This window comes from Capra hircus, chromosome 24 (genome assembly GCF_001704415.2).
Source record: "Capra hircus breed San Clemente chromosome 24, ASM170441v1, whole genome shotgun sequence".
NCBI lineage: Eukaryota > Metazoa > Chordata > Mammalia > Artiodactyla > Bovidae > Capra > Capra hircus.
The window spans coordinates 60,190,091-60,214,893 of NC_030831.1; the positions used below are offsets into that span (position 1 = coordinate 60,190,091).

A 24,803-nucleotide genomic window follows, 5' to 3' on the forward strand; every position below is an offset into this window, starting at 1 on the left:
GAATATCTCCAGATATTTTTTTAATCGAAATTGAAAATCGGGTCACTGTGAACAGGCCCTGGTACTCTTTACTTTCCGCCTGTGCTTCTACAGCTGCTGAAAAGCAAGGTGTGCAAAGCACAGCACCGCATCTGTCAACTCTAGCCATCCTCGGGCTCCCTGGCCTCTGATTACCATAACACTGCATCCGATAATTACAGCTGCCATTTCGCACAAAGAAATGGTCCCGTTCCCATCTTCTAACTGTACGGGCCTTTTGCTAGTCCCATGCATATTTCCCATCACATTGAGAAAAATAAAACAGAACTGGCAATAAGAATCCTGAAGTTGGTTAGAATCACCAGGTTTGCAAAAATGAATTGACATTTATTAAACTGTCATTTAATAAACCAACATTTGATTTCTAAACCATTTTAAAACTTTCATATTTTGGAATTAAAATGATTCTTAATTTTCAGGAAGAATTAGTGGCCTGGAATTTTGTTATCAAGCCAGGTGGATTTCAATGACTCATTTTAAAAATTTAACACTGAAATGAAACAAGAAGGTTGCACACTTTAGCAGACCAGAGCATCTAGAAAATGGAAGTGGATATTTGTGGAGGCAAAGTTAGTAAGAACTATCCTCATTCTAATTCTACAGAAAACGTTAGGGACAAACTCAGATTCAGGGATCTTCCCTGGGAAGCAGGTGTACTTGTCACCTCAACAGTATAAAGCCACAAGCCATATCCCTGAGGAAGTAACTTCTTTTCAGTATTTGAACAGCAGTCCATCACTTTGGGAAATAAATATTATAGATGAAAGATTTACAATAGACATATGATTCTGAGAGTGATTCTCTACCACCTTACAAAACAAGAAAGAATTCTACCTTAGTTATCTACAAATGTTCAAGTTTATTTTCAAACGTTTATAACAGAAACTTCCTATTTCATTTAAATGCTGCTATCACAGGGAACTTCTTTAGCAATCAGTATTCATAAATCTTCCCACGACTTGATATTCGGGTCACAGAAAGTTACAGAATTTGCAGCTCATGACGTCACTGCCATTTCTCCCAAGGCCATTCTTGTTACGACTCTACTTTCTGCAGTTCGCCTTACTATTCATAATAAAGTTACCTGGAACAATCTCGGGGTCAGGAGAGAGGAAGAAGTCCGAGAAAAATCTTAACACTGTTTTCCCCTGGATCTACAGCTTGAAGCCAGTCTTCCGAGGTTTAGGCATGACTCCTGCCGGTAGAGTTTTGCTCTGAGGGAACCAAAACTCCCTCAAGCTAGTTTTGAGAGAGAGAGAGAAATCCATGCAGTTTCAGTGGTGTGTCATGGAATCCCAGGCAGGAAGCTCAGCTCAGCTTCCCGAGGGACGAGGGACGGGAACCGCGAGGAAGGCTCTCTCGTTCCTGCGCTCTTCCTGAGTCTCAGCTCCCGACTTCCTCTGTGCTGCCTCTGCAGGACAGGGCACCCCAGGCCTCCCTGCCCACCTGGAGTCCACGTGTCCGGACTCAGGAAACATTTCCGGGAAATAGGGCCTGCTCAGCCCAGTCCACCTCAGGTGGCCCCACCTCTATTACGCACAGTTTTGGTTTAAGGGAGGGGCAGAGTCCTCCTTCACAAATAAGGCTGTAGTGAAGAATAGATACACTTTGGACAACAAGGAGATCAAACCAGTCAATCCTAAGGGGAATCAACCCTGAATACTCATTGGAAGGAATGATCTGAAACTGAAGCTCCAATACTTTGGCCACCTGATGCGAAGAGCTGACTTATTAGAAAAGACCCTGATGCTGGGAAAGATTGAAGGCAGAAGAGGACGCCAGAGGCTGAGATGGTTGGATGGCATCACCGACTCAATGGACATGAGTTTGAGTAAACTCCGGAGTTGGTGTTGGACAGGGAGGCCTGGCATGCTGAAGAGTCAGACACGACTGAGCGACTGAGCTGAACTGATGTTTCGTATTTCTTTCTATATTTGAGGATACTTATGCAGCATAATCTTCCTTCCCCTCCTCTTGAGAATCTGCCACTTTCCACATAATCACAAGGAAGAAGCATGTTTGCAGGTTTCCAGCCTGTTTATCCCCCCAGATATGTCAAGAATAGTGTCCTTTTGACAAGCCAGGAGGAACCTTACATCTTTTTACTAACAATCTTCCATTTCCCACCAAACACAGGGTTTGCAACTTCAACATCTTAAGGGAAATCACCAGTGTTGGGAAACAGTTTATGTGAAATACATGTTACAAAGATTCAATCCCCCTCAGAAATGAAGGAAAAGGTCCCAACGATCATAAGAAAGGGGTAACATTATAGTAATAGCTTACACCATGGGTGTGCTGTCTCCTCTCTGGGAAGAATCAAGCTTTGAAAGAGCACTTATGTATTATGCTCAGCACATCATACTTTGCACATTGTACACCCAAGATGATTTCATCCTTGGAGCAAGCCTGAAACTCTGTGGACTGGAAAACACTTGCAGGGCCTCAGAAGGAGTAAATAATTTGCCACCCCCCTAAGAATGGCACTAGTGGTGAAGAACCCGCCTGACAGTGCAGCAAACATAGGAGACACGGGGTCTTCCCTGGGTCGGGAAGAGCCCCTGGAGGAGGGCACGGCAACCCACTCCAGGATTCTCGCCTGGAGAATCCCATGCACAGAGGAGCTTGGCGGGTTAGAGCACGTGGGCTCACGAAGAGTCGGACACAACTTAGAGACTAAACAACAACCACCCCAAGAGAAAGGAGAGAAGCAGAACCTGAAACGGATCCTGCCTGACCCCGAGACCCGTGTGCTCCTCTCACTGCTGTGCAGGCTGTCCCTCTGTGTGACCCTCTGTGACCCCACGGACTGCAGCCCACCAGGCCCCTCTGTCCATGGGACTGTCCGGGCAAGAACGCTGGAGTGGGTAGCCATTCCCTTCTCCAGGGAATCTTCCTGACCCAGGGATCAAACTTGGGTCTCCGGCACTGCAGGCAGATTCTTTACCACTGAGCCCCCAGGGAAGCCCCTCACTAGTGCCAGTAGTTAGTATTTATGGAACACCAACAGGGGGCTGAGGTTCCCAGTTCCCAATCCTTCACATACACTGACTCTGCAGTAAATGTATGAACAAGCTGCCATCAGCTCCATTTCCCAGATGTAAGAGAAGCAGTCAAGTGTAAACCTATAAACCATGGAGCTGGGTCTAGGACCCAGGCAGTCCAGCTACATGGCAGCTCAAGTCGTCTGCCTTCAACTCTGCAGACACGCGGGGCCTCCTTGGTGACATTTACTGTTGACTCAGTGTGCCTCAGCTGTGTCTTTGCAACCAGCCATGACTCCAAAACAAGCTCAGAGTCAAGTCCAGTTACAATTGCACAGCTCCTCTCCTCACTGCATGGGTGGACAAAGGACACGACAGTCTTGGCAGCCAGGATTCTCAAATCCTTATTTCACCCTAAAACAGCTCTTCTCTACATCCCCTGAAGCCTCGAGGCATCGAGATATGCTGAGGATGCGGTGGTGAGGGAAAGCTCTCCATCTCCACGGTCTGAGTGTGTCTGGGTAGAGGGAGGGCTCCGTATGAAAGGATGTCGGTTGCTCTCTTCTAAGAATGTTCCTTCCCTACCTCTGCTTTCAAGCACAAGCATATTTAGTCTCTGCGAGAACTGTAATGGTCTGTGTTCCTCTAGAATCCTTTTTCCCCCCTGCTTGCTCCATTAAAAGTCTTCCAGTTTCAGGCCACTGCTGCACGACTGGCTACAATAATGTAGTATCATCTGTCCCCTATACATCGTGTCCAGGGGACTCGCCTTACAGTAAGCGTCACTTCAATTGCGCTGAGCTGGCCACAGGCCATGACCTGTGAGGGCCCCTGTGGCCATTTATTGTAAACTATAGCTCGTGGGTGATGCTAATGAAGTTCTTCAAGGAGCTCTATTTGCATGACTTCATAGTTTGCTGTCTCCTTTAAAACCGCTAACAAGAGACAAACGTGGTCTTGATTAAGAATCTGTTCCCCCATTCTCTTCATCCCTTTCTGTTCAGAGAAACCATTTCCATTCCTCCCACTACAACACATCCCTTCATGTCCACCAACACCCAAACACCTCCCCGCTGACAAACTGCAAAAAACTAATGTGGCAACTGCCTCCAAATTTGGAGCTTTATATGCAAACTGTTTATGACATTCACAAAACTGGAAAAGAACTGCAGTAGTGCGGTGCTTCTGAAAAGATGAAGCCAATTTCAGAATCCAATTTTCAAAAGGAAATGCCATGTTTGTTTCATGTCAGCCTCTGCTTCAGATCAGAAAAAAAGAGAAAAGCCAAACAAAGCAGAAGCCGTTGGGCTGGCTGGTTATTTCTCAGCAAAGCAAGGGGCAGAGGGAAGGGCGTTCAGCACCCTGCCTCATCTACCTCCAACGGCCTCGGAAACAGCTGAGCAAAGCTCAGCCCCTATTGAATGAGGACCCACAGACACACACACACACACACACACACTTTGAAAGGCTGACTTTAAGTAACATTATGTTAAACACACAGGCTGGGCTGCTGCACGGCCAGGTGGTCTGCCCGCTCCGGCGGCCCTGACAACACACCAGCCGGAGGCGCCGGGGCCGGGGCCGCCTCTCACCCCGCTGCGCTGACCACGCGGCAGCCGGGCACGGCCGGAAGTGACGCCCGGCAGCCTCTCACCGAGAGCGGAGGCCTTCCGGAAGTGAGCCTGCGGCCTTTGCAGAGGTTCAGAGCTGACCTGTGGAGTGGGAACATGTGTGAAAAAAGAGAAACTCGCCTCTACCTTTGCATCAATTCGCCTTTACAGGTGTCGATTACAGCTCCCAGCTACCATCATGCATGAGGAACCAACAGCTGAATAAAACCCGTGGCCACACAGACACCGAGAGGGGTCGAGAAGCTCTGCCGATGTAATGCGTGAAAGGCGTCAAACCACTCATCGAGATTCTGATCCAAAACAAGCATGCAGGGAAAAACATAATTGATTTTTAAATGGCTTTCTTCCCCCTGTATCCAGCTTTCCTCTGAAAGACCATTTTGTCTCATTGCTGGCTGGTGAAACCACCTGAACGCTGCGTCTGCTGGTCGACACCAGGCGAGAAAGACGCAAGTGCCGACCAGCCCCATCTGCGCGGCCTCCCGCTACTGGCTGCTTGCGTGTAAGCTGCACCAAGCCCCCTTCCAACTGCTGGATGGGCAGACAGCGTACGCTGGTCCCCCAGCATGTGGAGGGAATAAGGCTCAGTAGCCTAGTGATGGCAGTGCTGTCGTTCAGTCACTAAGTCACGTCCGACTCTTTGTAACCCCATAGACTGCAGCACGCCAGGCCTCCCTGTCCATCACCAACTCACAGAGCTTGCTCAAACCCATGTCCACTGAGTCAGTGATGCCATCCAACCATCTCAGCCTCTGTCGCCCGCTTCTGCTCCTGCCCTCAATCTTTCCCAGCGTCAGGGTCTTTCCCAATGAGTCAGTTCTTCACATCAGGTGGCCAAAATATTGGAGCTTCAGCTGCAGCATCAGTCCTTTCAATGAACACTCAGCGCTGAGCTCCTTCGGGATTGACGGGTGATCGAGGGGACTCGCCTTCTCGTTCTTGTACAAGGACACCCCGTGATTGCTGTCTGCAACACCACTGGGCACTGGCTGTGTCCAATCTATTTCTACGCTATATTGTCATTGGTCAAAAATGGCCGTGTTCTCCCATTCCCTCCATTTCCCAACTGAAAAAGGAAAGGAACCGATAAGCCTGAGTTCAATTTGCTCTGGCAATTATCGCAAAGTTCCTACTCCGAGGGAGGCCCTGCCCATCGGCGCGGAATGACACTCAGCCATCCACGGTCCAGACAAAGGAGACCCGGCTTTTCTCCGAGTGTATTCAGCCATGTAGGGACATATTGGCCGAGATGCCTGCCCATTCACATCTTAATGGGAAAAAGAGAGAGAAGAACCCGATTTTTTTTTTTTTTAAAAGAGAGAAGAAAGACACCAGACAACAAAACGTGAACTTGGTTAAGAGGGAAGAAAGGAAGCTATTTTGACTGCAGGACAGTAAATCACTGGTATCATGTAGATACATATATTTCACTGCTCTCCAGCTAAATTATGCTTTTACTGCGGATAAAGGTTACTATAGTGATACTGAAATACGGAGCGGAAGGAAGTCATGCTCGGAGGTTGGATTATAAGAGCTTCTCTCCTCTCTCTTCTACTTCCTCTCTTCCTTTCTCTCTCTCTCTCTCCCTTCCCTCAGGTGCAGCTGCACTTTAATCCAACCAAACAAAACTGTTCAGATGAAATCCCAACAAGATGCAGTCTAAAGTGTAATTTTTCTGAAACAAGTATGTAACTTTATTTTTTAAAAAAAGTACAAGTCAAAAGGTGAAAAAAATATATTACACTCTGATGGAAAAGAAGTCATTTAAGGAAAGACTGAATAGAACATTTTTCTTGAAGCAGCATATGGAGACTTTTACAACACTGAAAGAAGTGACTTTTTCTTAATATTTGTCCTATTCTCTGCTCATGAATAGGAGGAAACTGTTTAAAGACAAGGTCACTTTCAATTCTGGGCCACGGCACATGTTCTCTGGGGCCAACTGTCCTCATCTTCCCTTTCCCAACTGGATTTAATGATGAGGGTTCCAACACCCCTGCCCACTAGGAAACACCTGAGAAGCAGCCATGTCAGAGCTGCTCCCATGACAGACCAGAATCATCTCTCCAGCACGACCCTCATTTCAAAGAATAAGTAATGAATAGGGGGAAACTAAGTTAATTTTAAAATCTGTTTTAGTTGCTTCTCTTTAGTCATAATGGAAAAAGGGGCGGGGGGGAATTACAGACTCAATAACAACAGGCACTTCTTCCATTACAGAGAATGGTTAATTCAGTGGACAAATCATTAGCGAATGATCCCTCTGGCCTTTTGCAACTCCAGATACAGAAACACAAAGGAAAAGTTTAAGATATAAAATACACCATGAAAGTGCTGGAAAAGTGAACTACAGTCCCCAGTGAAATTACCTCTTATGGCAATTAAGAGCCCGTTTGTTGGAGCATTAACAGCCTCAGGCAAACTCCACAGACCCATCCCTGGCTGCCGGTAATGACAGATTTCTTAGGGAGTATTATTTAATTAACAATAATTTGAGAGAGCAGCTCAGTGGAGATACTGCATTTACTTACTGGAAACGCTAAGCAATGGTGAGTGGGAAAGGCGCGCCGTTTGTCAGCCTTCCCATTATCTTCTGTTTCTGGAATGCCTAAGCAGCTGATAGGTATTTGCCACCATATATTTTCAGCTGTCTGCTAGGCCAACACGTCTAAAGAACTTCAGCTCTTACTGCCCAAGGCTGCTAACAGTCTTTTGCCGTTTGCTTCTGTTAAGAAATCCCCCAGGCCCTCGCATGCTCAGGGACGGCCTTCTTTGTCCTTCCCCCATCTAGACAAGGGCGACCGCCAGCCCCCTGCCTTGTGTATGCGGGCTCCCTCCCACCCCCACCATCATTTGCCGCTCATCACCGCACACCAGCGAGGCCTTTGTTCTCACTCCCTGCCCAAGTGGCTTCGGGTTGCATCAGCAGTTTGGCGACTGGCTGGTCTCATCTCCCCCCAGAGAAGCACTCCCCATGGCACTGGCAGAGGCGATGAAAAACCCTAGCTGTGGGTAGCCTTCTCCCCTCCAAGTGACCGGACTAAACTCCCCACATTCAACGGCCTCCTTCAGAGCTGATGGTCATTTAGAGACCAGTTTCAAACTGGCAGAGGGAGGACCACTTTTGAGTTGCTCTGACACTCAGTGGGGGCTGGCAGCATGACGTGAACTCCACCTTCAAAGGGACAAGCTCAGAAAAATGCAGAACTAGCACACACCGTGGAAGAAAGGGAAAGTAAGTTAGGAAACTTTTCACGCGCTCTGTTACTTCTGACATGTCTTCAAGAGATTTGGTTTAAAATTGGTCAGTGGCATAGAAAGACTGTCTTGGGAAATGAGTGTGTCGGTTTAGTTGCAGTGGGAGCCAAACAAAGCTCAAAGCTGGCTAAGACGGCAGTTTTAAATGACTGTTGGGGAGTGTACTCGCTTGTGTCCATTAAAATTCTTGCCAACAGAGAATCTTTACTTTGACTTGATTGCTGATAAGCTTAGAAATGAACAGTAAGTGGAACATGGTGATTAAGCAAAACCAATTTCTGTTCATGACTTCTGAAAAGACAAATCTGAAATCACAACCACTTAGCTCACGCTTACGTGTGGGAGTAGGCTGGGATGGGGTATGTGTGGAGCACAAACCTCCACAGTGGATTAAGATGGATTGCAGGAGCTAAAGACTTTTCTCTTTGAGTCTTTTGAATCCAAAGTAGCTTTCACTCAAATAATATCAAAGGCATCTGATTAAACACATCTCCCAGTAGGATTTTATCATGGGGCATGCTTTATTATGTACAGCATAATCAGGCTCATATAATGTGGCATCAGCCAGTGAATGTCTTGTTTTGAAACAACTTGTGGAAATAGATTTTATCCCTTTCTTTAATCCTAATTTGATGCTATTAACCAATTCCATTATTTAAATTGACTATTAAGATTGGAATCAGCTTGATTTATCAGAATGCATTTCCCATTAATAAGGCTTTCATGTTAGTCTCTTTCTTTAGCCTTCATTTACTTTTAGTACTTTGAAGAAAACATTTGCAAAATCTTTTTCCTTAACATGGATGAAAGCATGTGGATTGTTTCCTGTTAAACTATTCTTAGCCTCACAGTGTAGGAACAAAAGCCTATAGGGTTTATATGGGTTTCTTTTAAAGACTCTTTACTGTATAGGAAAGATGAAAGGGGTTACAGGAGAAAGAAAAAATAAATTAAATTTTGCAAAAAGATACATAAGAGCACTTTCCATTCCAGAGAAATCCAATCCCTTTACCAACATAGAAAAAGAATATACAGGGATTTTAACTGCTAATGCAGTTTCCACTAGAACATCTTTGTGATACCCCTATATGGTATTTAAATATCTGAAAGGGGGAAAGTGTCAGCATAAAAGCACGGAGGCATATGGTTTTTCCAGACAGAAGAGCTAACAATCCTATCTCGCCACAGATGTTACCTGAGATCAATCGGCAGGTCATTTTTAAAAATTCCTTCCTTTACAAGTCAAAATAGAAATAGCTAGAATCAAGCATCATCCTCAATTGACTGCTCTCTAGAGGAGAGCACACTAATCCTTTTCCTGTGTGTGTGTATGGTCAGTCACAGTTGTGTCTGACTCTTTGCCACCCCATGGACTGTAGTCCGCCAGGCTCCTCTGTGCATGTGGTTCTCCAGGCAAGAATACTGGACTGGGTGGCCATTTCCTCCTCTAGGGGATCTTCCCGACCCAGGGTTAGAACTCAAGTCTCCTACACTGGCAGGCGGGTTCTTGACCACTGTGCCACCAGGGTGCTTTTAAGTTCAACATTTCTCTTAGGCAAAAGTGAGTTAAATGTTCTTGATATGATGTAAAGTCAGCATTTGAAAATATCACCAATGTAAATTATTTGTAAAAGGCTTTCTGGCCCTTAGATTCCACCCCCTGCTTTCGGCAGACCCAAAGTTCAGTCCGTGGGAAACTTCTTGCCTACAGTCTTGTTCCCCATCTTCTCCCCACTGCCCCCAAAAAAGGCAGGTTCCATAATCTCCAGAGATGCTGCCCCAGTTTATAAACTTCACTGCCAGGAGACCCATTTTTGTTTAAATCTCTTTGTCTACTAAGGCCATGTTCCCTCTTCCAGATTCCTAGGACATGTCCATCTTCAGTAATGAATTTTTTAAATGTGGCTGTCATTATTGAGCTGAACCATGGCTTTCATCCTCCAGCCTTAGAGATTTCTTTCCTTGGACACTGCAAGGCCTTGATGACCCCTCTGTATCTGCTCCAAGCTCCCACCTCACTCCTCAATCCTCTCAGAAACTGGCAAAGCTCTGGTGAGGATTGCAGTCCCACCTGGAGGCTCCTTGGGATCCTACCCTTAATCCTACTTTGAACATCGCCCTCCAGGTGCCAAGTTGCTTTCTGAGTGAGAATGTTACATTGCTGAATTGTTGTTCACATTTTATTAAATTGAGTTCTATTCCACGTATTATTTTATTCCTGTTTGATGCCAACACTGTGCTAATTCTGAAGATACAGAGGTGACAGTCACTAGCTTCTGAGAATTTGCAGGGCTGGGGGGCCAGCTGGTGGAATGGACAGAGTGGCATAAGGGCAGAGAAGGCAGGTCTAATGATTAATCAGTGCTCCCCGGGAGGGAGGCTGCTAAGCAAAGAAGGGCCTGGGAAAGGCACTCACATCTGAGCAAAAGCGTGAGGGTGTTGAAATGTAGAGTCTAGCTTATTTTGATGGACAAGAAAGCAAGGGGAGCAGGGGCAGGAGATGAGTCTAGAATGGTAGGTAGGGGTCCGGTCATGTAGGTCCTTTAAGTGCCTTGTCAAGGAGTTCCGATTGTATCAGCTAAGAAATGAGAAGCTATTAGAGGCCTTTTAGCAGGTGAGCGCCCTGATAAGATCCCTTTGGCTGATTAGAGAATAGAGTAGCGCAGGCCACCAACTCTGAGGCTCTGCGAGGGTGAAGGTACGAAGTTCAGAGCATGAAAACTGTGACAGGGACAGCAGGACTGGGGAGGGAGACGGGATTGGAGAAGGACTCGGAAAGCAGAGATGGCAGAAGCTGACAGTCTAAGAAGCCAGATACAGGGGAGGGGAGGGGGAATGGAAGGAATCTGACTTCTGGATTTCACTTGGATAGCTAGAAGTGCCCATCATGCTCCAGGTTAGAAAAAATAAAAGAAAAATAGACCAAGAGACCCAACAGAGAAAAAAGTCAGGAGTCAAACTGGGAGGCAATGATATCCACCCTGACTCATCAATCTTGTTGTTAACGAGTTCTCATTTCGAGTTGTTACTAGATTTTATCATGTTCATCACCGCTCCGTTTATATTCTAATACCTCTCCAAAGAGCCGTGTGTCGAGGGCTAAGCCTCAAGCTTTATCACCATCATTTTCACTGGCTTCTGCGTTGGTAAAATCTCAGTGCTTAGTGACCATGACTTTAGATATCCTTAAAATTATGAGTGGATATTAAACACTTGATGCAGAACCTGCTCCTATATGATAGTACTTGTCGTTGCACTAAAGCTCAGAATGATCCGCTGATGACAATTCTCCAGTCAGTACTGAACAGTCAGAACGCAGCTTCTCACGGGCGGCCCCTGAGGAAGGCGGAGTCAACGCCGGTGCGTTCTGCCCACACGGAGCTCCCTCCCTGACAGGCACCGTCTCCGCACAGCCTATTCCGTTCCTGAGTGCAGACTAGGTGGTTTGGACAGGATCTGTCCTATGTAAGTTTTTTAAAGCAAAGAATAACCATCACCCCACCCCTACCGCATCAATCCCTTTTAAATACGAAAACCTACCTCTGCTATTTGAGATTACCAACGTTCCTCCACACTGAACTCAACGGCCCTGAACGGCTTGATTGACAATCCAGGTGCGGCAGACTGCATTTCCTAGAAATGGCCACGGTAACAGCTCCCGTCCCACAGGCGCATCCGGCGCTCTGCAGCCCGCCTGCTATGAGGCGGCGCCGGCTCCCCTGCCCCTTGTGTGTGTGGAGTCGCCAGCGGCTCGTAACCAACGGAAGTGGTGCTGAGAGGGTTCCGAGGCCTCGCGGCCTCTGCTTCGAGAACAGGAGCAGCGGCGTCCACACGGGCGCCCTGGCCGTGCCCGCGGCCCGCACGAGCCGCCACGCTGCGAGGAAGCCCGCGCCAGTCCCGCTGGAAACGGCGCAGGAAGGACCAGGCGAAACCTCGAGGCCCCAGGGCCCCCGCGGGCCCCGTCCAGCCCACGCGCCGCAGAGGCCCGAGGAGCGCCGCCAGAACCCCCGGCCCAGCTCCCGACCACGGGAACCACGGAACTAACCAAATGCTGTTTTCGGCCACTGCATGTTGAGGTGATTTCTTTCATAGCTAGCCAGAGATCGGGAATTAGCGCCAAAATCACCCAGGACGAGGTCTAACGATGGAAGACCTGAGGATCCCACCCCGTTTCCTCATTGCGTGAGACGCGCGCGCCTCCCGATCCAGGCCTGAGCCTCGCTGGCGCCCTTGATGCCGAAACCACCCAGGGTTCAGAGGAGCCGGGAAGGACCGAGAAGACCCTAGATTGAGAGCAGCTCTCACTCCTGAGAGGCACCAGGTCACTTCCTGAGGGTCCCACTCCGCTTGGGAGAGTGAGGCCAGTCTGCTTTGTGCCATTTGGGAATTTCCTTTTTCATACGTCACCTATTAACATGGTAGAACTCCTCCGAAAAAGAACACAAACTTAAGTATTAACTATTCCAACAGAGGGCCGACGGGGCTAGACTTCTGGGGAGCAGACGGACTCTGTTTAGAGTCCAAATGAGGACCACCTCGCACTCTTGCTTGAAAGGGGGTGCCAGTTGCTGAGCTAGAGAACAGGCGGGGACACTAGAGAGCCCAGAAAGACGACACTAGAGAGCCCAGAAAGACGGGAGCAGCCAGCCAGTCTCCGCCCACGACGGTGTCACCATGACAATGGGACGCGGCCAGGCTGCAGCCTGCAGGCCCGAGAGCCACGCCCACCGTGCGCATGCGGTGGGCACGGCCTGTTGCGGCGATCCGAGATACGAGTGGTATCAAAGTGGACAAGAGAACACCGGATCTTAGGCTTAAAGACAGCGCTTTCTACAACTACCTTCTCAAAAGGTCACTGAGATCTATGGATAACGGACAACATCAGCCTAGGATCAGCCAGTTCTAATATAACCACTTACTGTATCAGTTCATTTGAGATATTTCTAGAGTACAGTTCTTGATTTCTGATAAAACTGTGAAGTGGCCAAATTTTGTTTCTCCAACTGTAGGTTGTATTGGCAACATGTGTTAAGAAGTTGATAACAAATGGTGTTTTTCAGAACAGCTTTTAAACCAATTCTTGATCTTCTTTCAAAGGCAGAGTTACATAGCATCCCTTTGCATGGGTATATCATAATTTTTAAAATCATCTACTGTTGGAAATCTATTTTAGATCATGTAATGTTTCAAATCCCAATTGCCTTGTAAGGTTTCCAAGCATCTCAAAAAAGATTCTTTGTGATGCCTAACTCTAGAGCGCTTCTGACAGGCAAAGGTTTGTTACATTCGGTATCCTATTTCCTTGATTTTTGTTGCCTTTATACTATTTACACACCACTTAATACTTTGCTGGTAAGAATAGATGGAGAAGGGAATGGCAACCCCCTCCTGTGTTCTTGCCTGGGAAATCCCATGGACAGAGGAGCCTGGCGGGCCTCAATCTATGGGATCGCGAAGAATTGGACATGACTGAGCAACTAACATATTCATTCAAGAATAGATGCTAAAATCAGTATGGCAAAATGTTAATTAACTCTAAATAAAAGTTCAAAGGCCTAGAATAACAATATCAAGCTGTTAAGTACTTTTTATAGCTTAAAAATACACTAGCCACTAGCCACCCAGTTAATATTTATTAAGCACCTAGCATTTACCAAATGCTACACTAGGTATCAAGGACACATGGGTAAAAGATACTGTCTGTATCTTCAAGGAGCTTACAGAATGGGGAAAAGAGAGACAAGTAAACAGTCACAACACTGAACCACAAAACGCAAAGACAGCAAACGCACAAGGTGCTTTGAAAAAAAGACAAAAAGGGAAACACATAGGAAGTAAAACAAATAAACAAAAACAGAATTTAATCTGTAGTATTAGGCATGACGGTCCTTTAAAGATGATTATTATCCTCACGTCTGAGACTCAGAAAGGCTAAGGAGCCACCCAATGTATCACACATTGAAAAGCAGAGATGGAAAAAGTCTCACCACGCTGTCCCCAGCCCCACCGCGCATCACTCCTTCAAAGAGAGGAAAGCACTTGGAAAGTACATAGTAGGAGACAAGTTTCTCTTTACCTTTAACAGGATAGGTGAAAAATATCAATGAGATTTTTGCTTTGTTTTCCAGGGGGGTTTCTTTTCCTTAAACAGATTATCCAGTTGTCTTTGGGTTCATTCTTTACACATTAGAACTATGAAAGATATAACACCCACAATCCCAACATGAGAGTCAGTATTGTGTGAAAAGAACAGCATGTGGGGACTGGTGGGTCAAAACCGTCCCCGGCTAAGGTGAAGTTCAAGGCAGCCCCAGGAAGTCACTGACCAGCAGGCCTGGCCCCAGGTCTCGAGCCTGGATTCAGTGTGCGCATCCGGAGACACTAAGAATTGCTCCAAGGGAGAGAAGGGAGTTCACATTCTTTATGCCCAAAGCTGCTTTGAAGTTTTGGACTAAAAAGAGAAGGAAGGTTCTTGCCTCTTTAAATAATCAGGCATTGAAGAATGAATTTTTTATCCTTAAGTCTAAAATCAAATTTATTCCTCGCCTCTAACTAGCGCCTCCTCTCAACTTCCTGCCCTAACCCAAGCACGCACCTTCTTGCATGCCCCTTGAGAGTGGCGTCCGTATGCAAGTGTTGGAGACCGTCTCCTCAGTACTGAAGAGGTCTCACCACCCGCTCCGCCCTGACCCCTGGTCGAGGGCTCCTCACCAGCTTTCCCTGGACCCTCACTGACCCCCGCCCCTCCCCACCCTCCTCCAGAAACACTGACACACGGAGATCAAACAAGTGCACGTTTACATGCTTAAAAGCCTGTACCTGCTCACTATGGACAATTAAATACATTCCAAACACTCCAGTCGAGCAATTTTCAAAGCTCCTAAGCTACTGGGCTTTGCCTACATGTCCTGTCTTATCTCTCATCGCCCTCCTGAACAGACCTCATTCTCCAGGCAAATTAAATTCTCCCTCTCCCCCAGACAGGCCCTTTGCATCCTGCACCCGCGCCTCTGCAGGCGCACTTTCGTCCACGTCGACGCCTTCCTTCCTTCTGTCCTGCAAGGTCTGGTCCCAATGCCACCTTAAACACCTCCCCGCTGCTAGAAACCATTTCTCCCTCTTCTGAGCGGTGTGCAGCGATGTGTCCTCCGTGGCTCCGTTGTGTCCTACTCTCTGTGACCCCGCGGGCTGCAGCCCGCCAGCCTCCTCTGTCCGTGGGATTTCCCAAGCAAGAACACTGGAGTGGGTTGCCATTTCCTCCTCCAGGGGACCCTCCCCACCCAGGGATCGAACCTGTGTCTCCCGCATCTCCTAAACTGGCAGACAGATCCGTTACCACCGCCACCTGGGAAGCCCCTCCAACCTGGTGTGGCATTTCGTTTCTCCCCATCTTGGGGCCCTTATCACACAGACTGTGCTACAGTCAGTCATGAGCTGCTGAAGAAGCTCACCCATGACTCGCTACGTGGCATCTGGCAATGGCTGTGGTGGAAATATTCACACCATGGTTGATTTCACAGAGTTGGGAAGAGATGTGCGAGTCGGCTTCCATGACCATCGGGAGGAGCCAACCGGAGCACACCGCTGTCCATCTGTTTCTTTGCAGAATGAGAAAAGAGCACCTTTCCATGGAATTCTGGCAAAGACTAAATAAGGAAGAGAATGCACATTACTCAACACAACCTGCCGTGGAGTAAATCATCCATGCTAGCACTTCCGCTGAGACTGCCCCGTAACTCCTGCTGCCGCTCAGACCCCATCGTCACCACTGCTAGGAACGGTGTCAGGCCCGCACCGGCTCCTGCTACTATTCCCGCTGCTCAGAGTACCGGTAGTACCGGCCCCACTAAGGGCGCCCCAGGTGGCGCTCGTGGTAAAGAACCCGCCTGCCAACAGGCAGGGGACAAAAGAGATGTGGGTTCCATCCCTGGGTGGGGAAGATCCCCTGGAGGAGGAAGTGGCACCCAACTCCAGTATTCTTGCCTGGAGAATCCCATGGACAGAGGAGCCCGGCGCTGCGGTCCTTGGGGTCTCAAAGAATCAGACATGACTGAAGCGGCTTAGCACACATACATACACACGCCCGTGCTGCTCCACGAAACAGCAAACATCTTGAAGCCGGGAAGCGCCTACTATTTTTCAAGAGCAAGTCTTTTCCAAACACCAAGCTATGAGCTTCGAACATACTTTCTCCCTTAATTCTGACAGTCACCCCGTGAGAGTCTATAATTATCTCAGATGGCCAACTGAGATGGAAAAAGTTGAAGTCACTTGCTCAAGATCACACGGGCTTCCTGGTAGCTCATCTGGCAAAGAATCTGCCTGCAAGGCAGGAGACCCTGGCTCAATTCCTGGGTCAGAAAGATCTCCTGAAAAAGGGATAGGCTACCCGCCCCAGTACTGATGGGCTTCCCTGATGGCTCAGATGGTAAAGAATCCACCTGCAGTTCGGGAGACCTGGGTTCAGTCCCTGGGTTGGGAAGATCCCCTGGAGGAGGGCATCCCGAGTGTGGAGTCACAACCCCTGGACGGCCAGAGAAGTGCCTACAAACCTTTCTTTGATTAAACCCGTTTGATGCTCAAGTATTTATCAAATTAATAAATTGTCTTAACTTTAGACAGCAGACTTACTTTCTCCCCCAAACTCTTCCTCCTATGGATTAATCTTTATGGTCCAGGGAAGATTTATCAGAATATACCACCTGAACTTCTGTAAGAAATCAAAGCTATACAGAAAAACCTGAGTTGTGATTATCTGTAACTTATCAAAGAAGAACTTTAGCCAAAGAATTACACTTAAAACATATGCTTTTTTTTAATGAACAGGCACAAATGCAATTATAAATGGCACATAAGACTAGAAATTAGTGAGCATGTGAGACGACCTTAAAAAAAATCAAAACTGATCCTTCTTGTCTAACTGCAGTCATGGACTGAACTGTAGTTTCATTAGCTTGATTAAAAGTGAAAACCGGAGGAAGGGTAAAGTAGGTCAAAAACTTCCTGACTCCTTTGGGATTAAAACCTTTACTAGATGCCAAGCATGAGTGAAAGGATCAGTAAGAATCTGTTTGCCATTCTTGGAAGATGGGAAAAGTCAGGACACCCTCAACTGGAAAAATTGATCACAAGAGAATGAAAACCGAAGAACTGGGCGTGAACTCCAGCCAAAAGGATTTCGAAAGCGAAAATGCCTTTATTCATGACCCAAGCTAGGAAATTTATAGCCGGAGGGGCAACCTATACATGGGATATACAAAGTAGGTTTTATTATGGGACTGATCAGGTTTTTCAAAGCCAGCTCTTAATTACATAATTCAAGCTTTCTACCATTTTTTCCTTCTGTTCCTCTCACCCACATGGGGAGACACACATGCACACACTCAAACTCACACGCGCCTTGTCTTACATAAAACCACATCTCGTTCCTAAAACCTTCAGCTAAGCCGCCCTGTACCTCCCCCTCTGCCACAGCAACCCCACAGTTCCATTTCTGAACGTCTTAAAACAGCACTCCCTCGGCCAGACTAATCTGGTTGTGGGAAGGAGAGGAGAGCAAAGAGAGCAAGTGGTGAGAAAGGGAAGCTTTCTGGGGCTGATCACGGCTTGAGTGGCAACTGTAAGAGCTCAGCCTTTAGGCTCAAGTTTTCCACAGGTTTTGAGGGACGTGGAGGAGCAGGAATTCAAAGGAAAACAGATAAGCAAGAGTGATGACTACCTTTCCTAAGAACTCTCCATGGAAATTAAGAATCCCCTTTGATTTTATAAAAAGGTAAAAGCATCATTCTTCAATTCTAGACACACCATCAATTTATTAATAGCTTCTTTGAGGAAGAGATCCAGGGGAGAGGAAATAGGACCACATTACATCTACGTACTGATTTTAAGGTATATCCCATTTCAGACACGTTAACTGAGGACTTGGGGGCAGTGTCATCCATTAGGCAGTAAGGCGCGGAGTGGGGACCGGAAGCGAGCACACGGCCCAGATGCAGAAAGCCTTGTGCCTGGACCACCTCTTCCGGTTCTGTTGCTCTGCTGAGACTCGGTCACCTCCACAGATGGGCAGCTTTGGGGAGGCTGGTGAGTCGATGGTCACAGAAGAGGATCGGAGCCTCTACTCACTTAATGACTGCCCAGCTGAAAAGCAAAATGGCACATCTGTAGGAAAAGGAAAAGACTTTAGGTCAGGGAGCTATGTCACCTTCCAGCATTCACCACTTCCATTTCGTCAGGAGCGCAGACAAGCGCACACAGATCCAGGGAGGCTGAAAGCTCGCTTACAGAAGCGCGGAAAGTATTTTCTTTATGGCCTTCCCCAAGGGGAGCCTTACTGTTTGTGAACTGTACATATTCACAGACACCCTCTTCGTAGGAATTTTTCACTCCAGTTTACACGCGGGACCACCCGTCCTCCACACTGAGGGGCTGCCTCCGCAGTGAAACGTCCGTGTTTCTCAGGAGAGACTCTTGACTGGGAGGTGAGGGGACTCCGCGCGCGGAGATGCGTCTGGTTTCATGCTGACGCTCCTCGTGGCCCACCGTCATATTTCACTCTAATATCCAGGATCCTCGCAAAGCTCTGCCTTTCTTTTGAAGCACATTTTTGAGGTTCTTATTATAAGTAAAAGTGATGGCTTCAGACGTTTAGCTGTTGGAAACCACAGCAACACAGCCTCCATTTACCACTATAAAGCATGAGGTCAGAACAGAAGATTAAAACAACCCTACCCCCGTCCTTAGAGGAAGTCAGCAACAGAGGTGGCTGACTCTTCTGCTTCCGTCGAGATGTCGTTTGAGCTTTACTGAGTAGTATTTCCATTAACCACGAAAAGCTTGGGAAAACTGGAATAATGAAGAGAGAAATCAGAGGGAGACCATAAAAGCCCAGTTCATTTCAAGGAGAAAGCAGTAACCATTCCTTTCCCCTACATTTTAAATATCACAGCAAATTTAAGTAACGAAATAAACAATTCACTGAGAGCACACTTTTATGTACAACTTTAATTTCTTCCTACTGGGTTCATTACCAAGCTGTTTACTTTCTTCAGGCAGGATGGGAGGGGAAAAAAAGACTCTTGAAAGACTCGTTTAACACAGAAGTCAATTTCCACTAATGCTGTCTTCCTTCATGTGGCATACATGGTCTTTCAAAACAGACCTGTATCTACATATAGTAGTCTCCTCCTTTGTAAGAACAACAGCAATTAGCCTACCATCAGACACATCATTGCTATTCTTACCCTGGAGGAAAAAACATGAATATGAGAACCATCTTATTTATAATAATTGCAGACTGGTTAGTACTTCTGACAGAACCGATTTTCTCCTCACTTGCATGAACAACTCTAATTGTGAAAAGAATAACTCTTCTTTAACTATTGGATAACCCAGATTTTGCTTTCTGAAAAGTTAGGCAGGGAGTATTTTTCATGCATTCCATCCTAAGAAAGCAGGAAGAAAGTGCTTGCCAATCAGCTGTAGCCATCGAGTTATTTAACACAGAAGGAGTTCCCAGGCACTGCCGGCTCTGGAATTTTAGGTGCATCACAGGGGACACGAGTGGGACATGTGGGCCACCAGCCCTTTCACGGGGTCACCAGGGGCTCCACAGGCCCCAAACATCCAGAAGCCACTTCTGTGCATTTCTCGTGAAAGGGAAGAACATGAGGGCTTTGCACTGGTGTGTAGGAGGCCAAAGTGGGCAGGAGAGAGAGATGAAAGCAGAAGCAACTGAACAGCCTACAAAATATTCATCACAAAGATTCCACAGAATACCTCCTTTTTTTTCCTGAGCTCTTCAGATCATGCTTATAGGTAAAGATAGGAGGTTTTAATTGGCAAGAATGCATATCTAGTTTGTTAGAGATGGGAGAATAGAAGGGATAGTCTTAAAATTCCTCAAAATCTACTTAAAATTCCCTAACATTCCTCTCGAAATTTCCTCAAAACTCATTCCATTCAGAATATTTAGCAGTGGGAGCAGGAGACGGGACATCTGCATGGCCCACCCCCTCACCCAACGCACAAGCACCTGCTCACTCAGAGCCCAAAAGTGACATGGTTAGAGTAGCTAGAAAAAGTCATCAAAACCACTGAAAGTAATGCTCAGACAAAATGTACACGTATGAGACACAGGCATTAGAGGAAATGCATTAATATACATTTTGAGCTCTATCTTTGATAAGTGTGACCCCAAAAGAAAATTCTCTCTAATCTACAAAGTTTCCAAATAATTCTTCAATGTTTCCTCATATCAAAAAGAAAAAAAAAAGTTTGGCTATTACAGAATTGGTCTGGGCCAGAATTTACTCCCCAATAATGCTTATCACAGACACAGAGATCTGTAAAATAATATATAATATATAATATATAATATATATATATAGGGCCCTTTCAGATATATATAAATTTTGGCCCCAAAAGTGCGCAAGAGATATGTTTCAGGCTCAGCTTCATCACTTCTACACATGACTCAGTAATTTTTCCCTGTGTGGCTGTTCAAATGTCAGTTGGCACCTTAGTCCTTTACAGAACATGTTCACCTACACTGTCCCAGCAAATCCTCACGGGTATCCTGTGAAGTGGACTTCCCTGGCGGCTTAGATGGTAAAGCGTCTGTCTACAATGCGGGAGACCTGGGTTTGATCCCTGGGTTGGGAAGATCCCCTGGAGAAGGCAATGGCAATCCACTCCAGTACCATTGCTTGGAAAATCCCATGGACGGAGGAGCCTGGTAGGCTGCAGTCCATGGGGTCGCAAAGAGTCGGACATGACTGAGCGACTTCACACACACACACACACACACACACACACACACACACACATCCTGTGAAGTAGATGGGAGAACTATTAATAGCATTCCCTGCTCAATAGAGGAATAAAAATTCGTAGACGTCAACAAGCCAGAGGTAATGAAAGCAGAACCAGGGGTCAAACTGACCCTTGGTCTAGCAAACATCCACAAACGTACAGTTAGGTCTGTGTTTCCCAAGGTATGGAATATTCCCACTATGGCTGCCAATCCCAGGATTCATTCTAGCCTTTTTTTTTTTTTTTTTTTTTGGTAATGCCCTTTAGTCCATCTTCTAGCTCCCTACAACAGCATAGCTAATTCTCACCAATCTTCTTCTTTAATTCATGTCTGGGGTTAAGGTTCCTTCTTCCAGAAGGTCTCCCCTTAGACAAGGATCAATCAGTGAGCTGGGTTTCCATAGACCAGTCTAAAGAGAAAAGGAACAACCCATGCTTGCCGACCCCCTTTCTAGCACACCACTGTTCTTAATAGTAACCAACATGTCACTCAGAAGACATAGCTAGCTTGCTTTCACCTGACAGTCAAGCGCCTCTGGAGCCAGAACCGATACGAGGCACGGCCTCCCATTCTGTTATAGAAATCCTATAGTCTCCCCCACCTTATTCCTCTTTATCTGCTCTCATTCAAATGATTTCTTCTACAGCAGTGAAATGGCATATTACATGGAATGATTACAGGATCTCTTTTATAAATTCTCTTGTTCATTTCAATAGTGAGTATTTGAGACAAAGCTAACATGAGTTCTGATGATGACAGGTGGGAGGTGGTAACTGAGTCAGCATCAGCGCATGGATTTCGCCACTTGTAGGAACGGAGCGTTGCCTAGTTGCACGGGTCTGAAATGGCCAGATAAACACATCTGTTCTAAGATGACAGCGGTTCTCCACACTAGCAGTGGAGATATTAAGCCCACAGAAGACATTCTAACTGTTCTGACAGAATGACTTGAGTGCTAGGCCAGCTCATTAAATCCAGCCCAAGTAAAGGAAGAAAAGGTTGATGAGGTCATAGCCCAGGCGTGAGGTCACCAGCCAATCTGACCTCATAGCAACAAAAGAAGTTTGACTGATGAAATGGTGTCCCCAGGGTAGAAGTCAACATCCCTTTGCCTAAATGAGTCTTTCAGCTCAGGGGAAAAATAATGTTGGCGAGAACTCTCTCCTGTGGCCAGGGAAGCATGTGACTGATAGCACTTTAAAGTCTCCTGTGAATGATACAGTGATTAACTGACCTTTCCGATCCTAGAAAGGTTACATTAGCAGCCCCTATCAGTGCTTCAGAGCTGAAGCAGTAGAGTGTGAAACTCAAATTCCACCATGAGCTCAGAGAATGATTAAAACCAGAAGTGATCCATGGCTGTTTACAAATAAAGTCTGACTCTTAATATTATCAATAACGTGGAGCAAGCAAAATATAATTGTGGGTGGCAAAAGAAGATAGTTAGATTTTGCTTTTGGTTTTCTAAGGAACCAAGAAAAGCAGTTGGGTTAATGAAAATATTAACTATTAGTTGTCAATTTTGGAAATGAGTGCAATTTTTAAGAATGTAGGAGGTTGTCTTATCATAAATATTTCAAAGAGCCAATCAATAATACAGCCTATCCCTCTATTACCAATGTGAAGAAATATATTCACTAGTTTTATTTCTGCTGAAATCCATTTTTGAAGGTTTGGGATTGAGTATATCAAGATAAGTTGTCTCATTTTTATCAAAATATTATTTACTAGTTAAACACTTCTAAAGCAGTAACATGTTATGACTCCTTCATTTGTTGACTAGAAAAGCCAAATATTTACTGACATTTCTTGAAAACTTGCTATAAGCCCACAGGAAAGAATCTGACATCATCAGCCTGTGTTTTCCTTCACTTGACAGGAAGTCAACTTCAAGCAGACTGACTTGAATCAGGACCTCACCGGGGAAGCATAAGTGTTCAATAAACTGCATTATTTTTTTATCTGGAAAATACTGAAGTGAGTGGCTTTGTCATCCTGGACTTTACTTTCTGAAAACCTGGCCATCCCATGTGGACCTCTGGTAGAATGAGCAATGCAAAGAGCTGGCTTGGACTTGGCATGTCCTTGTACTTCTGGGGATTGATGGACCTTACAAGCCCTGCTCTCTCGGGCACACCAACACCGCCAGGCAGACTAGAAGCATTCCTGTCAGACAAGGCACAGCCACACCCGCGGACAAAGAGGAGCTGGGTTTGGAACCAGTTTTTTGTTCTGGAAGAATACACTGGAACTGACCCTTTGTATGTCGGCAAGGTAAGAACTGCCAAAGAGAACAATAAGTTATCCAAATACCGGATATTGAAATTGAATAAGAATATGAACTATGAAAGCTCACATAGTCTGAGGCCTGAGGACAATTTTAAACTAGAGGTATGTTAATTGACAGCTGCTGCTGCTGCTGCTGCTGCTGCTAAGTTGCTTCAGTCGTGTCCAACTCTGGGCAACCCCATGGAGTTGAGATCTAGTTTTTGCTTTGTCAGATACTGGTCAGAAAGGAAAGACTTCTCTCCTTGTTCTTGCCTCTGTTCTGAGTGGGAAAGGCTAGGAATTGGGTTTTGGGAGGAAAAGACTTGGGTCCTGCAAGAACTGTTCAAGTCCTCACACAGGCAGCAGCAGCCTCAGGAGTAACAGGATAAGGAAGAAGTAAACTGAGAAATGCAAGGGGAGAAGCTTAGGGTTTGTCTTTTTCAAAGCATTTCCAAAGGTATTGCCTGAGGCCAAAATTCAATGGAAAAAAAAAAAAGAATAAAACATTCTTCATTTTCAGAAGATCCTAGCTTGTGCTTTAGGATCGCTGGAGACAATCAATGAATATATTTATAAACTTTACACTCGAAATCCCTTGATTTATCCAGCATCATTTCATTTTTAATCGGGGCTTTCTCCTGTGTTTACTTTATTTGAATGTTAATCAGAGGCCATTTTGCAAAAGCAACTGAGAGAACACGGGAAACAAGGAACTAATTAGAAAATAAATAATTCATTCAAACAACTTAAACACTTGCTTAGCACACAGGCTAAGAGTGCAGGTTTCAGAGTCAAACACATGTGGGTGCAAAACCCAGCTCTGCCAATTGCTTCCGGAGTGACTCTGGGCAGGTCACTAAGTCCCGTTAACCTGTTTCCTCAAATGTTGAAGAAGGATAAGAGAACTTCTTAAGAGTTGTCTACATAAGCTCTTTCCTCCACTTCCACCCACTTCTCAACCCAGGTGGGCTTCCCTGGTGGCTCAGCCGGTAAAGAATCTGCCTGCCGTGCAGGAGACCCGGGTTAGATCCCTGGGTCAGGAAGATCCCCTGGAGAAGGGAATGGCCCCCCGCTCCAGCATTCTTGCCTGGAGAACACTATGGACAGAGGAGCCTGGAGGGCTACAGCCCACGGGGCCACAAGGGTCGGACACAACTTAGTGCCTAAACCACTGAGCCCAGGTAGCTGCCCTCCGCCCTGTCTCTGCACAGATGCCATGTTTTCGGGGCTCCTCGGGACCTCCCCACCCCCAGAGCTGACGGTCCAGTTTATGGAGCCGCCCCACTGGGGCCTTGGACGCCGCTGCCCAGCCCTTCCCTGACTCACGTTCTTCCCTCAGCTTCACGGCGTTCACAGCCTCGTTCTTACTCCTTCCTTCTCAGCCCCTCACCAGTCCTCCAGCCCACCTGTGGCGTCTTCCCCATCACACCCACCCCCGGGGGGTGGGGGGTTAAACTCACCCCTATGGCTTTAAACCCCTAAAGCAGTGAATTCGAAGCCTCCGTCTCTGGCTCAGACCACTCCTCCAAGCTTCAGAGGAAAAACCCTCCCGCACCGCATTTAGGATTCCTCGGCCTCCATCCCCTGAAGCATCCCCGATCGCCCTCCCAAACCGCGTCTGCCCTCGGTCGTCCCAGTGGCGGCATTGCCACCTCCCAGTTCCTAAGCCTGGGCCCTGCTGGTCAGGCGGCCCCTTCCCTCGGTCTCTGCGCCTGCAGATCCCGTTAGTCCGGAACCAAACCCTCCTCCGTCTCACCCCCGCGCCCACCGTCATCTCAGCCTGCGCAAACACCTGTCCCCCCAGCAGCA

General features: G+C 46.7%; 1 protein-coding gene across 1 annotated transcript in view; it reads left to right on the top strand.

Moving 5' to 3' along the window:
• CDH20 (cadherin 20) overlaps window positions 1-24,803 on the top strand; it is a 213,400-nt gene that overhangs the window by 136,666 nt on the left and 51,931 nt on the right. Inside the window, exon 2 of the mRNA XM_018039785.1 lies at window positions 22,606-23,000. Coding sequence (XP_017895274.1) covers window positions 22,755-23,000 — 246 coding nt within the window. The 5' untranslated portion in view covers window positions 22,606-22,754. The remainder of the gene's footprint in view (window positions 1-22,605; window positions 23,001-24,803) is intronic.